General features: G+C 35.5%; 1 protein-coding gene across 1 annotated transcript; it reads right to left on the bottom strand.

Moving 5' to 3' along the window:
• Positions 1 to 1,127: 1,127 nt before the first annotated feature.
• On the bottom strand, positions 1,128 to 19,047 carry LOC135157592 (TLC domain-containing protein 2-like). Its single transcript, XM_064113846.1, has 5 exons — positions 18,833 to 19,047; positions 11,897 to 12,179; positions 9,715 to 9,797; positions 6,303 to 6,385; positions 1,128 to 5,209 (listed from the first exon to the last, which is right to left on the bottom strand). Exons 2-5 carry the CDS (start codon positions 12,085 to 12,087, stop codon positions 4,835 to 4,837), a joined length of 732 nt encoding a protein of 243 aa, XP_063969916.1. The 5' UTR covers positions 12,088 to 12,179; positions 18,833 to 19,047; the 3' UTR covers positions 1,128 to 4,834.
• Positions 19,048 to 25,776: the final 6,729 nt, after the last annotated feature.

Raw genomic sequence — 25,776 nt, 5'->3', positions numbered from 1 at the left:
TTTGACACACTTGTCAAATGTACCGAATGACGAAACTCTGGAAAAGAGAAGCATATATGGCTATGGCTCGCCATTTGTCCCATAAAGAGGTTAAAGTTGAGTTTTTCGCAGATAAACTAAGTTTTTCGATCGATAAGCTAAGTTTTTCATTCATCTTTTCGCCGAAAACTCAGTTTATCGGTGAAAAACTAGGGTTTTCGACTGATAAACTTAGTTTTTCAATTGAAAATATGAAAAACATAGTTTATCGAGTGATAAAATGTGTTTTTTCATTTGAAAAACAGATTTATTTGATAAACTCTGTTTTACAAAAAGCTCAGTTTATCGAATTCGAAAATCTTAGTTTACATCTAAATTTATCAAATGAAAATTTATGTTTTTCGGCGATAAACTGAGTTTTCTTAATAAACCGAGATGTTTTAGTGATAATCTTAATTTTTTAAAGTGATAAAATTAGTTTATCGGTGAGAAACTGAGTTTTTAGAGCGAAAAACTTAGTTTATCACTCGAAAAACCGAGTTAATCGGCAATAAACTGATTTTATCGCCTTTATGTGACAAAACGATGGCGCGCCATATATGGCACTCTCTTCCTTGCTCCCCCTCTCTCTCTTAAATCCATCCCATCTCTCTCTCCCCTTTTATCAATCTATGTCGCTCTTGTCCTCTGACGATCATAATGCATTATGAAATCCCAAGAGTTTGTAATTATTTATTGTCGTTCATTAGATTGTTAAAATCTATATAATATTAGCCCACTTCCTATAGCTCCCTTTCCTAGTATTTCTTACCCTAGTCTTTATTTCTTTTCCTCTCTCTCTCTCTTCCTTCCCATTTCCTCACCTCTCTCTCTCTCTCTCTCTCTCTCTCTCTCTCTGAACTTTGCTCCTGTAAGCATGCATATATTCATGACTAGCAGACTAATAATTCGAAAAATGTTTTTGTTCCCTTCTTCTCGTTTTCTCTATGCATGCTATGCCATCTGACTCACCTCAACCATCCGCCCCCTTGTCACTCTTTCTCTCGCTAATCTCATCGTCTCTCAAACCATTCACAAGAATTACTAAGACAAGTGCTACCCTTTTAGACAATTTTCTGACAAAATCAATTTGAATTAGATACTAAAGGTAGAGTGTAATAAGACTCTGACGTGTCAGATCACTTACCAATATTTAATGAAATCTTCATGAATGGTAGTAAAATTAAATTATAGTCTTTTACAGCACAAAATATTGCGAAATTTAAAAACGAAATTGGGATGAAATATCTAATATGCAGGATGCCAATCAATCATATGACATATTCATAACCAGATTTACTACAAAGAGGCTTTAATAGGAGGAAATTATAATTTGTAAGCAAATTTTCCGCATTACTCCTTTTTCATCACAGATCGAGCATGCGGTCTAAAACACATAGGAGTAATGTCGAAAATTTGTTTACAAATTACAGATTTACTACACTTTGAAATAACAACTTTCCATTAAATTGAACTGTTCAAGTGCTGGATGACCGATGGATTGCTTCGATCTATTCGACATATAAACAATCTTTATAAAAATATATCTATAAACCAAAAGTTAGAAACGAAATTAAATACAAAGATTCTCTTTAACACGTCAACTGTTTGAAACGGCAGGCTAAAAAAATATCATAAATCTAAATTTGAAGAATATTACAACTTTATAAACCGTGGCAAATTATCAAATCAATAAAAAAAAATAAAAAAAAATCAACCTCCAACACCATTGTTTGTGTCGGTCTATCGTCAGACCCGTTCCAAATAGCAAATACTTTTATTAATCTTTTCCTTGAAATAGGCCCAAATTTAGCAGACATCACTCCTCAAAATAATACAGATTCAGAACTTATCTATCTGAACCAAATTCAAAATCTTTTTTTTTTTAAATCCGGTCAGCCAACATGAAATTTGTAAAACTGGCATGTGTTTCGATAACAGCAAGGCCCCGGGTCTTGACGAATGCTTACCTCAGAGTGTTAAACTTGTAATCGAATTAATTATCGAATCTTTATGCCATATATTTAATTTATCGTTAACCTCTGGGGTATTTCCTGATAAAATGAAAATTGCACGAGTTTCTCCAATTTTTAGAAACTGGTGACAAAGAGCAGATCAGTAATATAGGCCCATATCAGTGCTTTTTTTAATATTGGAAAAGATTATTTATCAAAAGACCTATATTTTTTTAGAATATCAAGTGTCTTTTTGAATCTCAATACGGATTTCGTATTGACCACTCAACATTTGCCTCTTCTCGACTTAACAAATACCATAAATGACTACTTTGAGAAAAAGCTCATTCGCAATAGGGATATTTATTGACTTGTCAAAAGCGTTTGACACAATTCATCATAATATACTTTTATCAAAACTGAATAACTATCATGGTATTCGTGGAAATGCATTCAACCCTTTTTCTAGTTACCTCTCAAATCGTAAACAATGCATCATTTATAACTCTGTTCATTCTGAATTTAGGGCAACTGAGTGTGGAGTACCACAAGGGTCATTACTTGGCCCACTTTTGTTTATTTTATTTATCAATGACATTTATCGTTCGTCAAATCTCGTTTCCTTTCTCATGTACGCCAACAATATAAATATTGTTTATTCTGATAAAAATCTTTATCACTTGTGTGAAACTGTAAATACTGAACTAACAAATGTTTGTAAATGGCTTTGTGTATACAAGCTATTAACTATAAAAATGCAATTACATTATATTCCGTAACTCTACAAGACATATTGATTTCAATCTTGTATTCGTTAAGCTTAACAACCAAATCATTCCCAGAGTTGAAAGTGCTAGGTTTCTTGGCGTTATCATTGATAGTAAATTAATGAAACTGAGAACAAAGTTGCAAAAAAAAAATTAATAATATATCGCCTAAGTTTTTACTTGCCTAAAACTGTATTGCGTACATTATATTGCTCTCTAATCTTGCCATATTTTTATCATTGTAATTTGGTCTGGGCTAACACATACCAATCCCGTCATAACAATTATTTTCCCTTCAAAATAAAATTGCCAATGTATTATTTCTCCAGACGACAAGTTACCACTAGCAAATATTAAAATTTCGTTTCATTCCCAAAAATTTGTGAAATTAGACGACATCAACAAATTTCAACGATGTAATTTTCTCTAAAGGTGTTTAAGTTCTCAAAATTCTTCCAAAAAAAATCGTGAATCGTAATATACGCATGTTTCAGACATTCATCATTTTGATACCCGCTCAAATAATCAAATATTCATTCCCGAACATAATATACAAAAATAATCTTCCAACACATGCAACATTAGGTATACTGGCCCCAAAATATGGAACGAAATTCCAGATTAAATAAATCTCTATCAACAACTAGCTTTTAAGGTTTAAGTGCACCCCAACAAAAAAGTTGTTTTGAATAAAAAGAGAAAAAGCCAACAAGCACAATACTGAAAATTTCATCGAAATCGGAAGTAAAACAAGAAAGTTATGACATTTTGGTATTTCGCTTAATTTCACACAACAGTTATATGCACATCCTGGTCGGTAAGCAAATGAGAGGACTGATGACGTCACCCACTCATTGTTTCTTTTGTATTCTATTATATGGAATATGAATAATTCTTATTTTCTCCACCTTGCCATGTGAAACTGAGTTTTATTCCTCCCTGAACATGTTGAATTAAACATTGCTTACATTATGTGGTTCATTCAAGTTTTGCATTTACTCTTTATTACGTAGAAATTGAAATATTGTTGAATTCAAACAATAAAAAAATAGTGAGTGATGGGACTGATGGACATCATCGGCTCTCTCATTTGCATATCACTGAGTTGTGCATATAACTCTTTTGAGAAAATAAGCGAAACTTTAAAATGTCACAACTTTCTTATTTTACATCCGATTTTGAAGAAAATTTCAGCATTATGCTTGTTAGATTTTTTTTCTCTATTGATTCAAATCAATATTTTTCTGGGGTGGACTTGACCTTTAAGTATAAAATGAAAAAAAGATTGCTTTTGTCATCCTATATATATATTTGGTTTGAATATATTTCACAAAATCGCGAGATTAATGAGACTCTTTTGTGGAATGACGAGCGTTTTAATGAATAAAATCCTACTAAGCAGGATGAGATTAAACATCTGAACTCTTTAATCTGATTATTTCCCTACAAAAATAATTCAGAGTTTGAGTGTGAATTTTAGTTCGAAAATGCTCATAAAAAATCAGTAGGTATCCATATTCATCACATGAATGGTACAGAGTACATGGAAGCAAAAAAAAAAAAAAAAACAAGCAATGAGTCTCATCATTTTAGCAAGTATGCATGGTCAAGCATTTAAGACATAGGAGATTTATCCGATGTCCGTATCAATTAAGAGCGCATATGTACATAGGAGTGGGGGGGGGGGGCATTGGGGCGTGCCCCTTTGTCCAAAGTTGTATACAAATGCCACTTACATGTGTACCCTCTTTTGGAAGCGCGAATGAAAAGAGGACTCCCTTCGTGAGACACCAGTAGGCTTGCCATTTATTTTGTAGAGAAGAAAAACAGGGTCAATTTAGGAGTAATAGTCTATCTCTTTTTTATGTACAAAACATGTGTGCATCCATCCTTACATCGGGGATCCGTACTTTTCCGTCCATAATATGTATTATTCTAAGTACAAAAACTAAATCTCACACTTTTTGCATTACTTGCCGATACGATCATGATGCAAACTCCAATGTTAATAATGACAAAAATAGTACTGCATTAACCATATCGTAAATAGAAGCTTGGTTGAGTAAACTATTTCCTGCATGGAAGCCAATTCTATTAACCGGCCATGATATCGTTTGGCATTGGCTTGGCAGATTTCTTCACATAATCACTTCTGATGAGTCGAATAAATAAAGCAATGTTCAAACCGAGCAATGTCGCAGCCATTGATGGAAGAAACAAACCGACATCATTCCAATTCCAGCACAACCACAACGTGTCGTACGCAAATATACCCAGGCGAAGCACGAAATATGTGACGACGTTGAAAACGTTGTTGACTCGGAAGACGATGTCGTCTTTCGTGTAGCCACACATGAGGAGGATGTGGCGAAGATGGAGGAAGATACCGTTGAGCTCCATGCATGACGAGATGGCAATGAGACCGATCAGTTTCCTTCTCACTAACACCCAACTTACAAAACTAATGGACTGCAGAATGGGCAAAGAAGGTCAATATTTGCAGGAGAAATTAAAATCCAGAAAACTTATATCAAGTTAAGCAAGGGTAGAATTAATCAAGACGATGTGTATATTATCATGTCATCGCAAAAGTACCACAATTGCAATATATGTATATTGTACGCTTTATCAAAGAAAAAGAAATAAACCAACTCTAATTTCTTGGCATTGTTCTATTAATAAAGTATGCGCATGTAGAGGGATTCATTTGACTCTTCAGTTACCTTATAGTTGAACCACTGAATAGAAAGATAATTCAAGCATGCAAGCGATTAACAACAGGTATTTAAATACAATTTATCAGTACATGATATTGCTAATATTATAAACAATCAATATTGAACTTCATTCACCTTAGTTTGTGAATTTTGGGTAATATTTAGAGAAATTTAAGATGAACGCTGCAAGCAGTAAAATACAAATCAGAAATAATATGTATTGCTTTGGTCCGATCATAAGCATCATGTATTTCATACGCTTTAATCGCTGAAAGCATGGAACTACTGGTAGGTCCATGTTAACAGTACTCTGAATCATACGCTAAAGAGCTGAACTGACCTGAACATGAATTCACTTTTCATAAAAGAAATGAAAATGACTTATCATTTCTTAGTTTAAGGAGTGTAAATGTGTAAATAATATTGAGGGAATTATAATAAAAGCCTTTTGATCACGACTTGACAACGATAACATTGATAACAAAAGCATCAAGTGAAGCCTAAGTTTTATATTTCGTATGGACGCGTATAATCATTTATTTCACTGTCTGTCTAAATGAATAAAAGTAAATTAATCGTTTTCTAATATATATGTATTAGAACACAATTGATTTCCTTTTATTCATGCAGACAGACCAGATAGATCTTACAAGAGCACCACTCTCGCTTTATAGGCTAACGCAGAATACGTTTTAAGCAGCACCACTCAGTGATAAAAACAACATCGGTCCGCTTTTCAAATGGTGTTGTTTCAATATGTTCAACACTTTCCTGATATATGTTTGTATGTCGACACCAAACTGGTTTAAATTGATTGACACCGGTGTTTTTGTCGGTGTACTTACCGCAGTATGATGCAACATTAATGGAAGAAAATTGTTCAGCTTCGTGTTCCTTGCAAGATCGATGAAGTCATAAATATAGTATCCTGTATCAGGGGTATGAAAATAATGGGAGGGGGGCAATAGTTTGTTATTCTATTGAAACTACCAATACCACACGTCTGTTAACCCTTTTACTTGTTTCTTCATCTATTCATGGATTCATTCACTGAGATTTTGAATAATAAAGTTAATGGTTTGAATAAATATCCATCCATATATATCTATTCCGATATTCATGTTTTTAAAGGGTTGCACATTATTGGCGACTGTGATCAAATAGCGTATGTGGAAAAAATAGAAAAAACATGATCTTGTTACCTTGATCATGATTACGGATAAACAGAATTAAAGTTGAAAATATTTGAATCGAATTTGAATTATTGAAAATCGGCATTGATAAAAACTTTTATCATTTTACAAGGCATCAAAGAACCAATAGGTCAGGAAAAAAGCATGGATATACATGTATGTAAATCGACCACGTTTACTTTATGACGTCATATGCCAGCAGCCACTCCAATTGTGATGACATCTTGTATTTCATAACATATATAGGCTACATATGGGCGTGTGCGTGTAAATCCATTAAAAATGTTACATAAAAGGCTACTCCAGCGGGCAGAAAATAATATGGCTTGAACTGATAAAGAAAAATAAAACAAACGAAACAAAGACAATTTGATTAGAATTGGACAAGAAATAACAAAGTATGTTTTTGTAATGGTTCTGATAATTCTTTTTTTGAGCTTTTTGAAACCTTGCAGAAATTTTGTCGTTTTTCTGGTTGCAAAATTAATTTTAGCAAAACTGAAGCAATATGGATAGGTTATAAGAAGGGTTATCAACACTTCCCTTACATAAGCCGTGGTGTTTCTTGGAAGGCTTCAAAATTTAAATGTTTAGGGGTAGTTTTATCTCTCAATGTTGTACAAATTTATGAGTTAAATTATAAAGAAAAAAAAATGGAGCAAACTTTAAACTGCTGGCAAACTAGAAATCTTTCTGTAATTGGTAGAATCGGTGTTGTCAAAACTCTAATTTGCCACAGTTAATCTATCTTTTTTCTGTTCTTTCTGTTAAATTACCCAGAGCCTTTTTTAAAGAATTAAATAAATTATTTTTTAAATTTATTTGGAATGGAGGCAAGGATAGAGTTCAACGTAAGATAATGTGTAATGATTATACTCAGGCTGGACTTATTAACCCTTTTTCTTTTGCACGTGCTCAAAATATGGTCTGGGTAAAACACTTATTGGATGATAATTTTGATGCTCCATGGAAAAAAGATTGAAGTAGCCTTTTTATAAAAATGTAATCACAATATTCAAATTTTGTGGAAATCTCATGCTCCTGAGAGCATTTTAAACAGTCTTGGTAATATACAATTATCTGAAGCATTGAGAATGTGGTATTTATTTAGGGAGAAAGCTGCTGTCGAATTTTATGGTAACAAATTTTCAGATTTGAGTGGTTGTCAACTTCTGTGGTATAACAATTCATTCGTTCAAAAACTAAACAATATCTTAATTATCCAATGTGGCATGAGAGAAATGTCTTAATGATGTCAGACTTATTTAATCCTCCTCTTTTAGGTCACAAACTCTTTGAAGAGCTTGTGTTAGATTTTGGAATCCCCCAAACAGCCAGAAGGAAATATATTTTTTTTAATTAAGTGCACCCCGGAAGAATGGTTGGTGAGTTTTGACCCTGATATTTTTGGTGTTCATGAAACAATTGTACATGAATTGTTGAGTTATATAAAAAAGTCCCTAGAAATTCATACATTTTATTTAGGGGATCACACACACCTGACAAAAGATACACTTATTGGGATGAACGTTTACCAATACCAGTATCTATCGATTGGGAAAAGGTACATTACACAACATTTTTCTGTACCATTGATACTAAATTAAGATCATTCGATTTTAAGATTTTTCATAAAGCCATAGCATTAAATGATTTTTTTTTATATAAGATTAAATCTAAGGATTCACCCAATTGTGTTTTCTGTGATAAAAGTGAGGAAACAATAGTCCACCTGTTTTGCGAATGTGAAAGGGTAATTCCTATTTGGCAATCCCTTTTAACGAAAAATTCCCAAAATAATGTTCAAATAAATGGTTCTAATTTTGAAAAAATGTTCGGACTCCCAGCTGATAAGTTCATTTCATACCTTTTCTTACTTTTGAAGTATTATATTCATACATGTAAATTTAAGAATAATCCTCCAAGTTTTGCTCTTTTTAACACATTTGTTAAAAAACAACAGGACTTGGAATATTTGATAGCTGTGAACAAAATAAGTTGCCCGCTCACTTTAAGAAGTGGCGATTCACCTTATAATTTTTGGTTTTCAAAAATGTCAACAGGTTACATGATAACTAACAATGTATATTTTGTATAACAGGCTTAGTGCCCCATTTTTTAAAATAATTATACTGCACTATATTGGTTATATGGTTGTAGACATCAGTTCCCATTTTTTCATGCAACTTGTATCTCAGTTTCCTTGATATACATGTACTTGTTCGTTTTAAAACCTACATAATTATGTCGTCATGGATAACAAGTTGTGTGTTTTAATCCTATCAATAGTTTTTGGGAAACCATTTTATAATCATAGCTTGTATATTTTGTTTTGTCTACTTTATTTACCAAATCACATATCTTTGTTTAGATAACACTGATATTAAGTCATCACTTTGCCATATTCCTTTTTGGGGGGATGGGGGAGGATAAGTGGGTAGGGTTTTTTATTATTATGGTTATCATTTTGTCTTTTTTGTGTAACTAAATTGTGTTTATGTGATTTGCAATCACCTAATAATCATTTGTAAATTTTCTTATTCATTTCAATTTATTATAATAAGAACAGAAAATAAGTTATGACATTTTAAAGATGTGCATTATTTCGGCACAACGGTTCTATGCATGTCTTCTTGAATATTCAAAAAAGCAAAAATTGAGAATGTCATTCCCAATAATGTTATTTTATTATATTTTGTCCTCCAAGATTTAAAAAGATTTGAAAGAAAACCAATTAAATGCATTATATATCAATTGCTACAATTATATTTACTATAAGGTAGACATATCATACACACATGTATGAAAATATGAACTAAATATGACTTCATGTAATTACATAAAAAAAGGGAATGTTGGGACATGACATCATCAGCTCTTCTAATGAACATTCATGATAATGTGTGTTTACTGTTTTCACAAAAAATTATGATTTGTTGAAGTCTATAACTTTGTTATCAGGTTTTGATGTTTTTCCCCCGGCTTTTTACTCAGTGAATTTTACTCTACTTATTCAAAAAAATATTTTTAGTCTAGAGTACCCCTTTAAAGATGTAATACTCACCATTACTGATTGCCATAGACAGCAGCATAATGGATGAGGGAACATTCATATGGTCCTTTAGTAACTCTGGGGCAAAGTATATACTGAAAAATAAAGTCAGAAAGTTGATCGCGATCATTTGAAGTTGTGACAGGGGGGCAGGGGCACCCCCCCCCCCCCATTCCCCGTAGAAAAAAAAAACTGCCCTTTTATTTTCTTTAAAATGGAAAATGCGCTTTTTTTTCGAAATGAATGTGAACTTTTTCAAAAAAATGAAATACCCCTTTTTTTAATTAAACAGAATACATTTTAGGTTAGAAAATCACAAAATTATTGGCGCACGCTTCGCGCTCGTACCAATTATTGTTTAGTAAGGTACTCATCCTGTCCATGGTTACAAAAATACTTAGAAAGTTAGAATGCCCAGTTTTCAGCTTGGAATATCACAAATTTTCAGCTCGCGCTTCGCGATCGGATTATTCAATTGGTAAGATATGTATCCTTTTCGTATGTTTCCTTTTCGTAAGTCACTAACTGTGTATTCTTTAGTAGGATACACATCTTTTTCATAATTACAAAAACTGCTCGAAATGTTTTTTATTCTCAAGTCTTATTAGAACTGTCCAAAAGTCTGAGCTTGCGAATCGCGCTCGCAACATCTCGCAACTGCACTTTTTAACAGTAAATTGGTGCCATAATTGACCAAAAAGCGAGTTTTACAAATTCAGAATCGATTTTTTTTTTTCCCGAAACGCTCCGAGCTCGCGACGCTCTCTCGCGGAAAAAATAAAGCCTAATTATATACGTTATCAATAATAATTCACTTCATAAAGGCTTGCTTAGTTTTATTACTACAAAACACACAATTACTTCACGCAGATGATAATCTCACGTTAAAAATCAATTTGCACCAAAATGCCTCTTTTGACATATAAGTGCATTTTTTGGCTTCGCCCCACCCCCTTAACAAAAATATGCCTGAGTTCTGAAAATGGTCAAGATTGCATGAAGATCTGAACATGAAATCAACATCATGTGTAGGCTAAATAAATTATAATATGCAGACATGTTTACACTACTGTTACTTATTTAGCTTGGTATAGATACAGTATCATGATTGCTTTTATTTCTAATATTTGAAGCCTTGCACAAAATGTATATATTATTCATATTTAATATAAAAATATATACATGTTTGTATGCAAGGCTTCATATCCTAAAGCTAAGGCCAGCGTATGAAAGTCCAAGGACAACTCATCGAAAAAATAGGCATTAAAGGCGTCTGAGGGCCAAGGCCGAGCAGCGAGGCATTCCAACACCGATGTTGTATAAATTTATAGAAAAAAAACGATCTAAAGAAACACACATTTTAGGATTACAATATAGTAGTGGCATAATGAGCCAAAAAAAAATTGAGGGGGCTCAATACTGCGTATCGTGTAAAATTAGTAAAAAGTCGCGAGCGAGTAAAAATTTTGACATTTTTAATACAAAAAACAAAGTTTGTGAGAGTTTGACATAATATTCATTAAAAAAATATCACATTACATTCTTATCCGTTTCCTTTTCTCTTTTTCCTTTATTGATCGTGCATTTTTTTTGTTTGGGGGGGGGGGGCAAGAGCACCAAAGCACCCCCATCTGTACGCCAGTGCAATATAGCGAATCTGCATATTAATTGGGGGAAAGAACCCTGAAGGAAGAGTTTGTTGTAAAAATAGCAGAAAAAATGATAAAAAATATTGGTGAAGGTTTGAGGAAAAATCCATTAAAGATTAAGGAAGTTATCAGAATTTTAAGTTTTGGATTGTGACGTCGTAAACGAGCAGCTGCCCCATGAAATGCATAAATTTCATTTTTTTTTAATGGTTCGTGATGACTTATTTTTGTTTTCTTTTTAGGGACGGGTGTAAACTATTGATTTTTTAATACTGAATGCCCAGGAAAACTATTTTCAATTTTCAGAGAAAATGACATTTCATTGATTTGTTTACCATTCGATACGTCGGAAAGCTGCCCGCATATGACATCACAAATCAAATAATTAAGATTCTTATAACTTTGTAATTCTTTGATGGATTTTCCTCAAACCTTCGGCAATGTTTCTCATTATTTTTTTATTTGTTGCTATTTTTACAATTACATTTTTGTCAGGGTGAACTTCCCCTTTAAGAAAAAAAGAATGAAAGGATATTATAGCATACCTCACGAATCCACCAATGGTGCCTGATACTGCGTGGATAGTTGAAACGACTACATTTCTCCATTTATGTCGCTGGGATCTATCTGCATACTTCGATGGTATGGGTAGGTTGTCGACGAGGACGTTCAGTAAGAAACAAGCCATCATAGATATCGCTGTGACAGCGAAACCAATGCCTGGTGTGATTTCCATCTGGAGATCGACCAAGATGCTCAGCTCGGATCATAGACCATCAATTTTATTTTTGTGTTGCTCCCAACGAGATCAGAATCTGATTCGTTTTCCTGTTATAAGTTGTAATTTACAAAATGTTGATATGCGCTATCATAAAATTGTTATTATTAAATAGACATGTGTGACTATTTAGAGGAGGCCGAACATAATAACTTTGAAAGAGTTGCAAAAACGCTTAAAATATATATATATACAGGCCTTAAGAATACTCCTCCCTAATTAAGTTTGTTTTGTTTTGTTTTTTATTTGTCATTCATTGTGAGTGACGCATCAATAGGTTGCTTACATTCCTTGGCGATTATGATAAGTGCCCCTTTTTGAAAGCGCTATACATAGGCAGATTATAGTGAAAGTCATGAATTGAAAAAGATTCGACATAATTATGTAGAAGAAAGAAGTATTCCCTGCCCCAGCTACCTAAAGCATTGTCTTTGTTGTCTTGTTTTGCTTGGAGTTATGGTATTCCTGCTACCTTTGATAAGGAAGCAAATATCTGGGACCAATTAATATTTCGAACCTATTTTGAGTCAGCGAAAATAGTGTTCTTGCGTAATAGTTGTGCGGATTTTCAAATTAAGTTAAACCGTTTGAAAATTCCTCGAATGGAAAATTTGCTTGGTCGCACAAGTAAGTATCTGCGGTTTTAGACGTGTTAAAATGGCTTTGCAGGTGCGGGCAGTGAAGTGAGGGAATTTTATCCCAGTCATGAGTTCACATCAGGGATATGAAAGATAAGATAAGATATGTTTTTACTCAGTAATTTGTTCAAGTTCTGTCATCTGAACGTTTTTTTTTTGTGTGTGTTTCGTGGGACAGGCGTGGATGCAAGGGGGGGGGGGCAGCAGGGGCGGCGAAGTGGGGGGGGGGTTGGCACAGGGAATATCTTAAACATGGCCTTATGCAGAAATTTTTCGCTGGGGGACAGCACGCGTAATTTTTTTTGCAAATATATCGAAAGCGAGGGAGCGAAACGACCGAGCTTATCATCGAGTCGCTTTTGCATTTTGTTAAAGCAAAGTGAAATTGTTGGATTTGTGCATATTTTTGGGTAAATTTTGAGAAAATCTGCCGTAAAAAAAATTGAGTTTTCAAAAACCGGGCGCTCATCGGGCACGGAAAGAGAGTTTTTTTTTCAGGACAAATTAACTGATATGAAGAACATGCCCCCATGAGAAGGCAAATGAGCACTCGTTAGCACATAAAAAGGTCCTTCTTGGGTGAAAGGGGCACAGAACACGTTCGTGGGGGCACTTTGCTGAGGTAAAAATGGTTACTGATACGAGAAAGGGGACCTATAAGATGGCAAAAGGGCACTTGCTTAGACATAAAACGGGTCCTTCTCAGGTGGAAGGGGCACAGAACACAATCAATAGGGGGATTTTTTTGGAAAAAAATTGGAACTGATACGATATATGGCATATGCTAACACATACAACGGGCCCTTGTCGGGTGAAAAGGGCAAAGAACACGTCCATGAGTGGTTATTCTTTGGGGAAAATGGCACTTATACGAGAAAGGGCACTTGGAAACTAAAAAATAAAAATGGGCCCTCTTCTGATGGAAGGGGTACTGTGCAAGTTCGTGAGGGGGCATTTTTCTTGCGTAAAAGGGCACCTTTTCAGTGCTTCTAAAGGGGGGGGGGGACTGTGCCCCCGACCTCCGGGACCGCCGCCCCTGGAGGGCAGTATTGAATTAACATATTTTATGTCTTATATTTTACTCGAGTCCGGAAACGAACACTGCTGCGACATAACGCGTTAAGACTTGCGACGTTATGCGTGAGTAGAAAAAGCTACGACATTATGCGTTGACTGTGACATTATGCGTTGAATGGTCATCGCATGATGTTATTTCCTGTGACATTGTGCGTTAGTGTGACATTATTGCGTTGCTGCGACATTATGCGATGTAGGACCCTTCCAGACGCTAAGCTTGAAGATGCGTATGACAGAGTATCTGATTTCGTTCAAATCAGTAAATCTAATGGCAGTGGCGTACCGTGGGTCACGGCATGGGGGGGGGGGGGGCACCAGCAAAAATTGTGTGTTACTTAGTGGGAGCGCGAAGTGCGTTCAATTGACAGGTATACTGACCTAATAGAGACATTTAAGGACTGTGCAATTAAACAGATATGTATCTTGCTAAACAAATAATGCAAGCGCGAGCTGAAAATTTTTGATATTCAGACTGAAAAAAATATATATTATAAGAAAATTGTTGTATTCATGATACGTACGTGTCTCACCAGAAAAAGGACAATGCGAGCGCGAAGCGCGAGCTAAAATTTGTGTATATATTGACCCCAAACATGGACATTTTTTAGGAATTCATGCTAAGAGCATACATTTGTCACCATAGTCATCTAATGCGAGCGCCAAACGCTTGCTGATTATGTTAGAATTACACCTAAGCACATTAAATACTGTTTGTAGTCATTGTTATTATGAACATGATACGTATCTTGCTAATCAAATATTGCAAGCGCGAAGCGCGAGCTGAAATGTGTTAAAAGTCAGATCTGAAGAGGGGCATTTCTAGGCTTGCTTGTAGGAATTTACTAAGACCCTACGTACCTATTTCACTAACCAAATGATGGGAGCGCAAAGCGCGAGCTGAAAGTTTTTGCTTTTCAGACCAGAAAAAGGGACATTTTAATGACTGTTTTTAGGAATTCATGAAGGGCAAACACATATCACCAATCCACTAATGCGAACGTAAATACAGACTGGAAATGTTTTATACTCATACCTGAAAAAAAGGGCAATCATGTTAAGTAGTCATGAAAAAGAAGCATACGTCACTACAAAACAGTTATATTTCCACCTGCGAGGAAATATAATTATTTGGTGTATATTGACTTGAACACGGGGTTTTTACAGGATTATATATATAATTATACAGGCAATGCGAGCACCAGGAATGATGTACACATAGGCCTTATAAAGCAAATTAAGTTCCATAAAGTTATGAACAAAACTGTTTCTTATGATAATATATAATAATAACTTAATATAATATGATATACAATGATTTCTTCTCCCCCACTACGCTTCTGTTTCTCCCTCTCTTTCTCCTTCCCCCCTTTTTTTTTTGGGGGGGGGGGGGGGCGGTGCACATGCCCCCACCCGTGCCCCCCCCCCCCTCCCCCCGGAGTTACGCCACTGCCTATTGAGGTTATTTTTAACCTTGGAACAAACAATGTCATGATCTATAACTCCAGTGAAATTGTTGCCAAGCACACCTCACTGATCGAAGAATTAAAGAAACGCCATAATTTCGAGTTTGTCTCTACCTCATCAATCATTCATTGGCGCAATGAGAGCTCGGAAACTCGAAATAAGGTTGATGACGTCAACAGTTCGCTGAAACTACTGGCCAAACAGAGAAATTGGTCATACATCGACAATTGGGAAAATCGACTCGACACCCCTGTCGTGAGATGGCGTACATCCAATAATGTCTGAGATTACGAAGAGCGTCCAACACGCATAATGTCGTAAACCGGAAGAGACAAAGCATTGGAGGGGCACTGTATTGTTTGTGAACAATGCTGTGCCCCTCCAATGCTTTGTCTCCTTCGGGTCAAGGTCCGCCACTGGTCGCAACGCATAATGTCGCAGCAAATTTCTAACGCATAATGTCACAGCGGTATTTGCTTCATGCAGGACTTCAGTCACAGATAAGATATACAATATGATTTCACTCAGTATTTGGTTCAAGTTAACGTTTTTAAAAGTGTGTGTGTTTGGGGGTAGGCAGGGGGCGTGAGATAGTGAAGCCAATGAATACCACTTTAAGGTGTTTTAAAGGGATGGTCCGGGCTGAAAATATTCATATCTTAATACATAGAGTAGAATTCACTGAGCAAAATGCTGAAAATTTCATCAAAATCGGATAACAAATAATAAAGTTATTGAAGTTTAAAGTTTAGCAATATTTTGTGAAAACAGTCGTCATGAATATTCATTAGATGGGCTGATGATGTCACATATCCACTTTCCGTTTTCTTATGTTATTACATAAAATCATAATTTTTTCATTATTTCATACTTGTGTGAATAATATATCTCTTTTATAATGAAATAAGTTGCAGCAATAAATATCAAATGCACTAAATCAATTGTCAATTCAATTTTTCTTGTTCTTGGAGGAAAAAATTTGAATAAACCTAATTTCATATAATAAAATACAAAAGAACAAGTGGAGATGTGACATCATCAGCCCACCTAATGAATATTCATGACGACTGTTTTCACAAAATATTGCTAAACTTTCAAATTCAATAACTTTGTTATTTGTTATCCGATTTTGATGAAATTTTCGGCATTTTTCTCAGTGAATTCTTCTCTATTTGTTAAGTTATAAATACTTTCAGCCCGGACCATCCCTTTAAAAACAATTTCAAATACAAATTTAACTATATTTTATTTTTTTTCACGACGTTTTAACCTAGCTGGTGGGGGCCAAAATGGCTTTCCCTATAAATCTGACAATTGGATATTAATGATCAATGTGCATGAAATTCATGGGTCAAGCTAATACCTGATAAAATGTATGCTTAAACTAAGTATCCAAAGATCTGACATATTTCAAAATTTCCTTGAACATTCTTTTTCGTTTTATTTAGGGGCACTGGCCCTTTACCCTATTTCCTCTTTGATCTACATACCTTTCATCGAAACCGATCTCCCTAAACTCTTCTTTTTTCTCTCTCTTTCTCAATATAATTTTCATTCTTTCTTCTTTCCATTTCCCTCCCGACTATATTAATTTGTCTGGGAGGAGGGGGCGATCGAGGGTCTTTCGACTTCCAGATTCAGAGTTTTGCGGGGAAATTCACGACCCCTGTTTTAATGCTGGAAGGAATAGGCCTAACTTTTTGTGAGTTAATTTTCGACACTGTTTATCTTCTTCCGATTGTTGCTTTATCATGTATTTCTTCCCTGTCCCTTTTGCATTTATTAAGTTTTAATTATGTTTACCTTTCCACCCGAAGTGATTTGGAAATCAGGATTATTCTTTGTACCTGTTGTATAGTATGTAACGATTATGCCCCGTTTCAGAGAAAACGCATTCGTATTAATCCATATCCATGAGTCACAGGAGACTTAATTTCTTAAATGAAAACTCGTGACCTTTTGCACAAGAGAGCTACAACTTTGAACAGTCAAGCGATGTGGACTGCATATAGGCGTCTGCGAAATATTATTACTCACAAAATCAAAGAAGCAAAAAGCGAGTTTATAAAAAAGTTACATATTAATAATAACGCTGGAAATTCCGGTGCATTTGTGAAAAAAAAATAATAAAAAATAACAAAGTATGCCTTGAAGTAAGTCAAAGTATTATATCTGATGCAGCTGAAGTTGCAATATACTTAAATGATTACTTTGTTGAGTCTGCTTGAAAAATGTAAAAGTGTCTGAATCAGACTACGAACAAATTCTGCTTAATTAAGCACCTCATAAGCATGACGTGGATGCAGCTAATGAAGAATTACATGATAACGATGTTTTAGAGATACCGTTAATTTACTCTGGGTTTGTGATTCCCGAAATAAACAAATCTGGAGTTAAAAAAAAAAAGGTCATGGTATATCTACTAGACTCTTAAAAAAATGTGTAAAATACAAATTTTTATAAATCCCTTGTATACATTTTGGATTTATCAATTGAAACGTCTTCCTTCCCCGACGCCTGGAAAATTGGCCGTGTTCAACCAATCTCTATATCGGGCGACAGATCTTGCCTGGGTATATAAAAAGTAATAGAAAAGGCAGTCCTTTCATAACTCGTGTCCTTTCTTTGCAGAAGATCGCTCGAGCAAGTTTGGTTTTAGAACAAATCACTCGTGTGAACCAGCTCTTCTTGATACATGCATGGTCTCGCAGCGTCGACAATAAGAAAATGAATGGACTGATCTTTCTCGATTTACGTCGAGTATTCGACACTGTGAATAGATTTCATGTACATCACCATGGTAAATTGATGCATGGGGAAGTGAAAGTAAACATTGCTGAATAATATACATATATAAATATAACAATTGCAACTTATATTTGAGTCTTAAAACCCGTACCTTAAGCAATAATCTCTGAATAACTTTAGAAGTGAAAGACTACCCTGTGTAAATATTACGCTATTCCTCTTATTATCGTCATTATTATTAACAAACTAATAAAAACAAAATTTATACAAATATATGCAAATAAAAAAAATAAAAAAGCAACAAAAAAATATCTCAATCAACGAAGTAGCAAAAACACTGGCCAACCGCGGCTACATTATTTACTTTCATCACTAATCATAATGATTAAACAATTAAATTATTATTTGACATAGGAAGAAACAAAATGATTATTCTGTTATTTTGAATTAATTTGATGAAGAGCGTTGTTTACTTTACTATTTCTGATCATAGTATAACTACACAAGGAAAAATAAAAATGCATGCAAAGCACAGTTTGAAGTAATCAACGATAATATAGAATAATACAAATTATCAAATAGTCAACATAACATTAAACATAACTTATGATAAGAGAAAAAATACAAGAAATCATTTCCAGTGTTCCACCAACAATTGTTACTTAACGAAATTTATTCTGAGCATTGCAATATAATAATGTAAATTGTCGTCACGTTAGAAATGTGACATTAATTCAGCGGGTTTCTTATAAGACGCACTTCTACTTAAAACTTACGTGATATGCTGGAGTCCTTTGGTTTTGTTATTCCGCCACTTTTCCCCCATGGCCACTGCCTTCAATCTTGTTACCCAACGGTGTTCTATATAGCCTAACATGGATGGAATTGCAACGAAAAGCCATATGCCAGTACGAGAATATGCTCACCTTGTGCTTCACATTGGAAAAAACGGGTGAATAGAATAAGCCAGAGATCCAAGCTTCATCATAATAGACCAGAAGCAAGGACATGTAAAAAAGGGGTTCGTACAACCATCAGACCATGGACAGGTTTGACACCAGGCGCGTATCAAGGATTTTGCACCCCGGGGGGCCGACCTAATTTTGGCACCCCTGAGAACTTTTCGGAACATTCCCCCCCCCCCCCCCCCCCCCCCGCCGGGTGGGCAATTATAAGTGCCTTAAATGCATTATCTTATTTTGAAGAGCACTTTTTAAAATGTGTTCATGAAAAAAATTATCCATGAATATGTTGTAATACCACTTTTTGGAAAGAATAAATACGACCAGAAAGCATAGAATTTTAAGCACTTTGGGATTTAACTTCTCATCAGAGTGGTATGCCCTATTAAAGTTTGGCGCCCCCTCCCCAGGATGAACATGAATTTGGCGCCCCAGGTAAAACATCGAATTGGCGCTCCAAAGGTCGCCGACATGTGACATGTTTTCATCTTACCCTTCTGCAGTCCTTGTAAACGTGATAACTTCAGTTTACTAGTAACTTAACCTAGGCTCATATAATTTGGTGTGTTTGATACTATTATAGATCCCAGGAATCGCATCAATTTTGAGGTCAAAAAGTCAAAGGTCAAAGTCACATTGACATGTTTTCATCTTACCCTTCTGGAGTCATTGTAAACGCGATAAATTTAGATTAATTTAACCTATAGGCTTATATAATTTTGTGAGTATGATACTAGCGTAGATCCCAGGAATTCTATTGATTTTAAGATCAGAAGGTCAAAGGTGAAGTCGCCACCTTCCATTTATCTTGCTTAAACAAGAACTCTATTTTCCGCGTTACTGCATGTACTGGCGGGCGTATTATGTGCTCGCCTTAGCGACACTCTTGTTAAATGTAGCTGATAGATAAAAGCCCACTCTTTCGTCCCAAAGTATTTTTAAGATGATTTAAGTATTTTTTTCATATAGGAGAAACGCATTTTTGCTTCAATCGGGGCTCCAATCTGGCAGATTTTTCCCCCATAAATTGGCAAAATGCGGAAACGGGGTGGGTAACTTTGGCAGCCCACTGACTGGGTAGGATTCGATACCCCAGCACTTCTTTATATATGTAGCTGATAGACAAAAGCTTTTTCTTTCGTCTCTAAGAAGTTTCATGACAACTAAAGTGGTTTTTACTTCAAAGCAGAGCTGCTTTAATGCACCACTGGGGGCTCCAAAAACGGCAAATTTCCCCATATATACATGATATAGGCAAATTACTAAAATATGGCTAGGTGACTTCGGCAGCCCCCTGAGGGGGTATGCTTCAATGTGCCAGCACCTCTTTGTATGTACCAATAGAGAAAAGCCCACTATTTTGCCCCCAAAGTGGTTTTATGACAATAAAAGTGGCTTTACTACACGTAGCCGAAACGTTTTCTTGCCTCAAAAGGGGCTCCAAATGACAGATTTTCCCATAAATAGGCAAAATACGGAAAAGGGGTGGGTGACTTCAGCAGCCCTCAGAGTGGGATAGGCTTCGATTTCCCAGCACTTCTTTATATGTAGCTGATGGGAAAAAATCCTACTCTTTTATCTCAAAGTAGTTTTAAGAAAATAAAAGTGGCTTTACCTTATCAAATTGCAAAAAACGTCTCAATGGGACTCCAAAATGGCGAATTTTCCAAGAAAAAGGCAAAATACGAAAAAGGGGCCGGGTGACCACAACATAGTGAAAAGCGTATTCATTTCAAATTTTCTCATTGTCTGTGCCAAAAATATGAAAATGATTAATGATCATGAAAAACTAAAGATGGCCACCAAAATTCGACTGTAGAAAAAGGTGATACCATAATTTGAGACTACTACCTACTTAGCAGGGATCTAGAGGGTCCATGCTCCGGGGTGGGGGGGTACTTAAATTGACTTTTTTAAGATAGGACACGTTACGTATGTAACGTAATAAGGGTGTCAAAAGCACTAAAATAATGAAAAAGGGTATCTATTTTGCAAGGAAAGCTACGTGTTTAGGGTCAAATTTGCGAGGCCAAAAAAGACTAAAATGTTTTTATAAAGGAAAGGATATACTCTTTGCCCCAACAGTCAACACTACGTCAAACCTTTTATGTGGTGAGGGTTGTATGAACTCCTTAAATAGAGCCCCTATGAGATTTTGCTCCCGGTCTAATACATGTGATCATAACGTGAGCTAAGTTAATAATTCTTGCTCTTTTACTTTGAGACACAAAAAAGTGACCTTTATTTCTAAAGCAGAATTCATGAATGACTGCACCGTAATTGACAAACAACACAGCAGGCGGCCAAATCTATTGACAAGTGTGTATCATGCGTGTCCAAGGCATTTCAAAAATTTTCCTGCTAGACTAGAGCCATTCTGAAAAAAAAGGTCTCTATAAACTTCAAGAGGCATCTTGGGGTGAAAAAGGGAACCGGACTACTTCACACAATTCATATGTACTAAATCTGATTATACCGATCCCCAAGCCGATTTCTCATTTTTGACCGCCTAATTTGCATGAACAAAATGGCTGCCGAATTGACAATTCTGAATCTTATTCCTACAGTATTCTTTAATCTATAATATTCGCTTTCACAGACATGGATACTGCAAATCCTGCATACATCAGGGGCGGATCCAGCTTTCGCCAATAGGGGGGGGGGCGAAAAAAAAATTACCCATATTTTTCCCCGATCGGCCGCCCATTGTTGATTTTTATTTGTTTTTTTGAAGGAGTAGTACTAACAGTCACTTGTTCGCTTTATTCTCACAAAACATAAATAAATGCTAATCTCATACATAAGATCTAATTGAATAGCACAAGCGCGAAGCGAGAGCTAATTTTTTAAAGGAAATTTCATGTAATTTGTCCTGAAAATTTAACATTCTGAGCAATGATTGTGATCGTGAACAAGATTTGTGTATGTAACTAAATAATCACTGAGAGCGTGAATCGCGAGCAGAAATTTGTAAAATACGTTCTGGCCTGATGGGAAAACAGACATATAAAGGACTATTTGCAGTTATCCATGAAAACGATACATATTTCAACAATCAAATAATGCGTGCGCGAAGCGCGAGCTGAAAATTTTTGACATTTTGACCTGAAAAATTGACATTCTAAGTACTTTTTGTATTGTAGTCATAAACAGGATAGGTATATAACTAAACATTTCATGTGAGCGCGAAGCGCGAGCGAAAAAAAGAAGAGATTTAGACCTAAAAATGGGACACACTATTCATCACGAAAAGGATGACTAGCTGGGTATCTTCCTACATTAATAATGCGAGCGCGAAGCGCGAGAAGAAAATGTTTGATATTCTGATATAAAACTGGATGATTCAAGCACGTTTTGAATAAAGAGCAAACTGCGTATCTATTGTGTGCGCGTGTTTTGAGATTTAGACCTAGAATCTGGGAATTCGAAAAAAAACATTTATTAAGAGAATCAATGCGCGAGCGCGAGCTGAAAAAAAATGATGGCGATCTGAAGAGGGTAAATTTAAGCACAATTTCAAGCATCGTAGGAAAATTGTGAAGTGGATGTGGATCGTACTTCACAAATGATGCGAGCGCGAAGCGCGAGCAGATTTTTTTAAATTATTATTTAGACCAAGCACCCGGGGAAATTGCAAGGACATTGCAAGGACAAATTGCAAGGACACTTATATGTTGTATCGCAATATATATTTGAATTGTTTATGTATATTTTCTTTCAATGTATTCGCCCAATGTATATGTCGTTTGTGTTTGTATATATACTTTATATCATTTGTATGTACAGCAAGTGGAGGCCAAATTTCTATGTATTTTATCATGGATCAACAATAAATGAATCTGAAACGAATCTGAAAATCTGAAATCATATGAAAATGACTTTTTTCCTGTTCCTCTTCCTAAGCGAGATGAAACTTGTCGATATCGATATTCCATCCTAAAAAAGGGACAATTTCATCATTAGGAATTCATGAAACTGTTCCGTTATTTATCAATCTAATATTAATGAGAGTTCGAAATCTGTTGATATTAAGGCCTGAAAACCGGACGTTTTAAGCATTTTCAAAATATTGTTTTACGGCCTATACTTGTGCGCATATGGTAATCCTCCTATGCAGAGCTATTCGGCCATTGATGGAGTGCAGGAGACCCATGTGCAAGAAAATGTCTTGATGCGCGCGCGCAATTGCGGTAGAGTGGTTTGCTTGCAATAATTATTGTGAACCAACGTAATGCGGTGCCACTGCGAGTAGACCTGTGGGGATCGGGCCGGCCGTTACGAGGCCGTAAATTAAACATGGGTATAATACATCCTTCGTACTTTTCTTTCTGTTTTTTAGCGTTTCTCTCAAGTTCAAAGGACATGTTTTATTGGTTGCCAAAAAAAGGGGGGCCGGCTCGCCCCCCCCCCCCCCTTGGATCCGCGCCTGTACATAACGTGTACTATTCGGGGATTTTTTTATTTCCTTTTTGCGGTTTAAATGCATATCTTGCAATATTATGCTATAATTTAATAATTTCAACTCAAACGTTTATAAGATCTTTGGTATGTACAAACAGCATTCACATCATTGTGAATAATTGCACGGCCCTTAAAATACAATATCACTGTCAATGTTTATGTATTTTATTGTTTTTTTTATTTCTTATGACATATCTCTGTATTTTCTACCATTTGTTTTTTTACATGTTTTGATATAAGATCTGTCAAAGTATTGATTATCAAAGACAGAAAAATAATTAGCTTCAATAATTCAATCATTCAATCACGCTTTTTACAGCAACTTTTAATACGTATATATCCAGGGACATACACACATGCACCCACACCCACACCCGCATCTGCATACAAAGTAAAGTGCTTGCAAGGTGGCCTTCCCATTTAAAAGCACACCGGTGGTGATCCAGCAACGAATGCATGAACCTGTCTGTATTTAAAACAAAGCGAAGGTGTTTATTGATTGCTTCAATTTCAATTATAAAATGATTTCTTGAATAATGAGATTAATAAATTTATTCAAATTAAGAATTTTAAATGATTGATACTTCAATTTAAATCAAGATAATACTGTGTAATTCTCAAATCCTTTATTGTTTTACCCAATCGGTTGCAATTATATTATTTGGTGTAGTTATGTTTCCCGCCCAACCCAATCTGATTACATACAATTAGTGTGTTTTTATTTTGCAACTAAAGTGAAAACATTCTGCTGAAAACAGTGAGATGTACTGTGTTTTTCTCTATTATGAAACCATCTGATTTATTATTTTGCCTATCAAGTAGACCTTTAAAAGTCAGACCATAGAGCTATAGCTCCATGGTCAGACTGTAGTGTTCTAAAGTTCCAGAACGAACAATTTACTACATGTAACTTCTAACAACGAATTTTGAGCATTGGACTGCATTAGCGGATTGCATGTGCACCGGGCATGTGCATCTCCACAAAGTATTTTTACCACCGTTTCATCGAACTTAGAGGCAACCAGCTTCCTCCAGTTTGATATACCTTTACTTCAGTGGTACGTATGCAATCTTGAGGCACCTCTGTTAGTCACTAAAACCATATTCCGTCATCAAACGCCTTGCTGATAAATATGATCCATTAATAGTCCATTGCAATGAGAATATGGCATCCTAGCACTTTTCAATCATATGACGCAGTGTGAACATTTGCTCTACAGACTGGGTTGGAAACCTACTTGTTCTTGCATGCCCATATTTTCATCATGGAGCTAATCTGTTTAGCTCCATGTTTTATCATTGCCTTTTCTAAGTGCATATTCAGTATTGTTGGGCAAAGTATTTTCCAAAAATGGATAGTCTTCAGCTATCACTTTGATGGTTGACTCGGGGATCTACATCGTCGCCAATTAAATAAAATGACCACACAAAAAATGAGTTACTTAGTGATCCGGTCAGGCCGTTTTTATTACAAATACCGTGTTTACACAGTGACTCGGCTCGGGGGTTCGACACGCGAGCCGTGCTCAACGCGGGAATTTTATGCTGTGCAAACGCGATTAGTGTGATCCACGAGACGCGTCGAACACGGCTTTTTTGATCCGCCAGAATCCTACGTTTCAACCCGCGAGCCGAGTCAGACTCGCCTATTTTTTCGTGTGTAAACAGAAAGCCGTGTCGAACCCGCATGACCAAGGTCAAACAAAGCATTTATTTGTGACGTCTATTCTACTTCCGTTTGTGATCCGTGGGCTGTGTCGAACTCGCCTTTTTTGTTTCAGTATAAACGCGATCACATCAGTTGCCCTCTTCGCAGCGTTCGACCCTGCTGGAAGATTCACCACTCGAGCCGAGTCGTGTGTAAACACGGCAAAATTGTTAACTGCGATGATTGCAGTTCTGATGGAGCTGAATCAAGTATAATTTTGCCACAAGGATGTTAACAATGTAATGATACTTACATCTGATTAATAAATTACACTGGATAAATCACACGCTTACTCGATTATTATTACTGCATGTTTCTTATACACGTATAATAACAAAGGAATATGTAAAATTATATAAAAGTCTATCAATCATTATAAACTCCTCTTTTAATACAGGTTCACTGAATTTGATTATTGCCATGATTATAGGATCAGTGAATGTGATATTATACTATAATAAGCATATTAGGCATACTTTTTATACAGATGTGGGTGTGGGTACATGTGTGTGTATTTTTGTTCCAGAGTACAGTTAACAGTAGTTGTAAAAAAAATAATCAAATAATTTCATAATTGAAGCTTAATATT

Source organism: Lytechinus pictus, chromosome 2 (assembly GCF_037042905.1).
Source record: "Lytechinus pictus isolate F3 Inbred chromosome 2, Lp3.0, whole genome shotgun sequence".
Taxonomy (NCBI): domain Eukaryota; kingdom Metazoa; phylum Echinodermata; class Echinoidea; order Temnopleuroida; family Toxopneustidae; genus Lytechinus; species Lytechinus pictus.
The sequence above is the reverse complement of the archived record's forward strand: the minus strand, read 5'-3'. Positions and strand labels throughout refer to the sequence as shown.

What these genes read in the sequence shown, in the direction of transcription:
- LOC135157592 (XM_064113846.1), bottom strand. Translation starts at nt 12,087, where the DNA reads ATGGAAATCACACCAGGCATTGGTTTCGCTGTCACAGCGATATCTATG. An exon ending in ACCATTGGTGGATTCGTGAG is followed by an intron (nt 9,798 to 11,896) that starts GTATGCTATAAT and finishes TTTATTTTTCAG; the next exon opens with TATATACTTTGCCCCAGAGT. An exon ending in TAATGTTGCATCATACTGCG is followed by an intron (nt 5,210 to 6,302) that starts GTAAGTACACCG and finishes CCCATTCTGCAG; the next exon opens with TCCATTAGTTTTGTAAGTTG.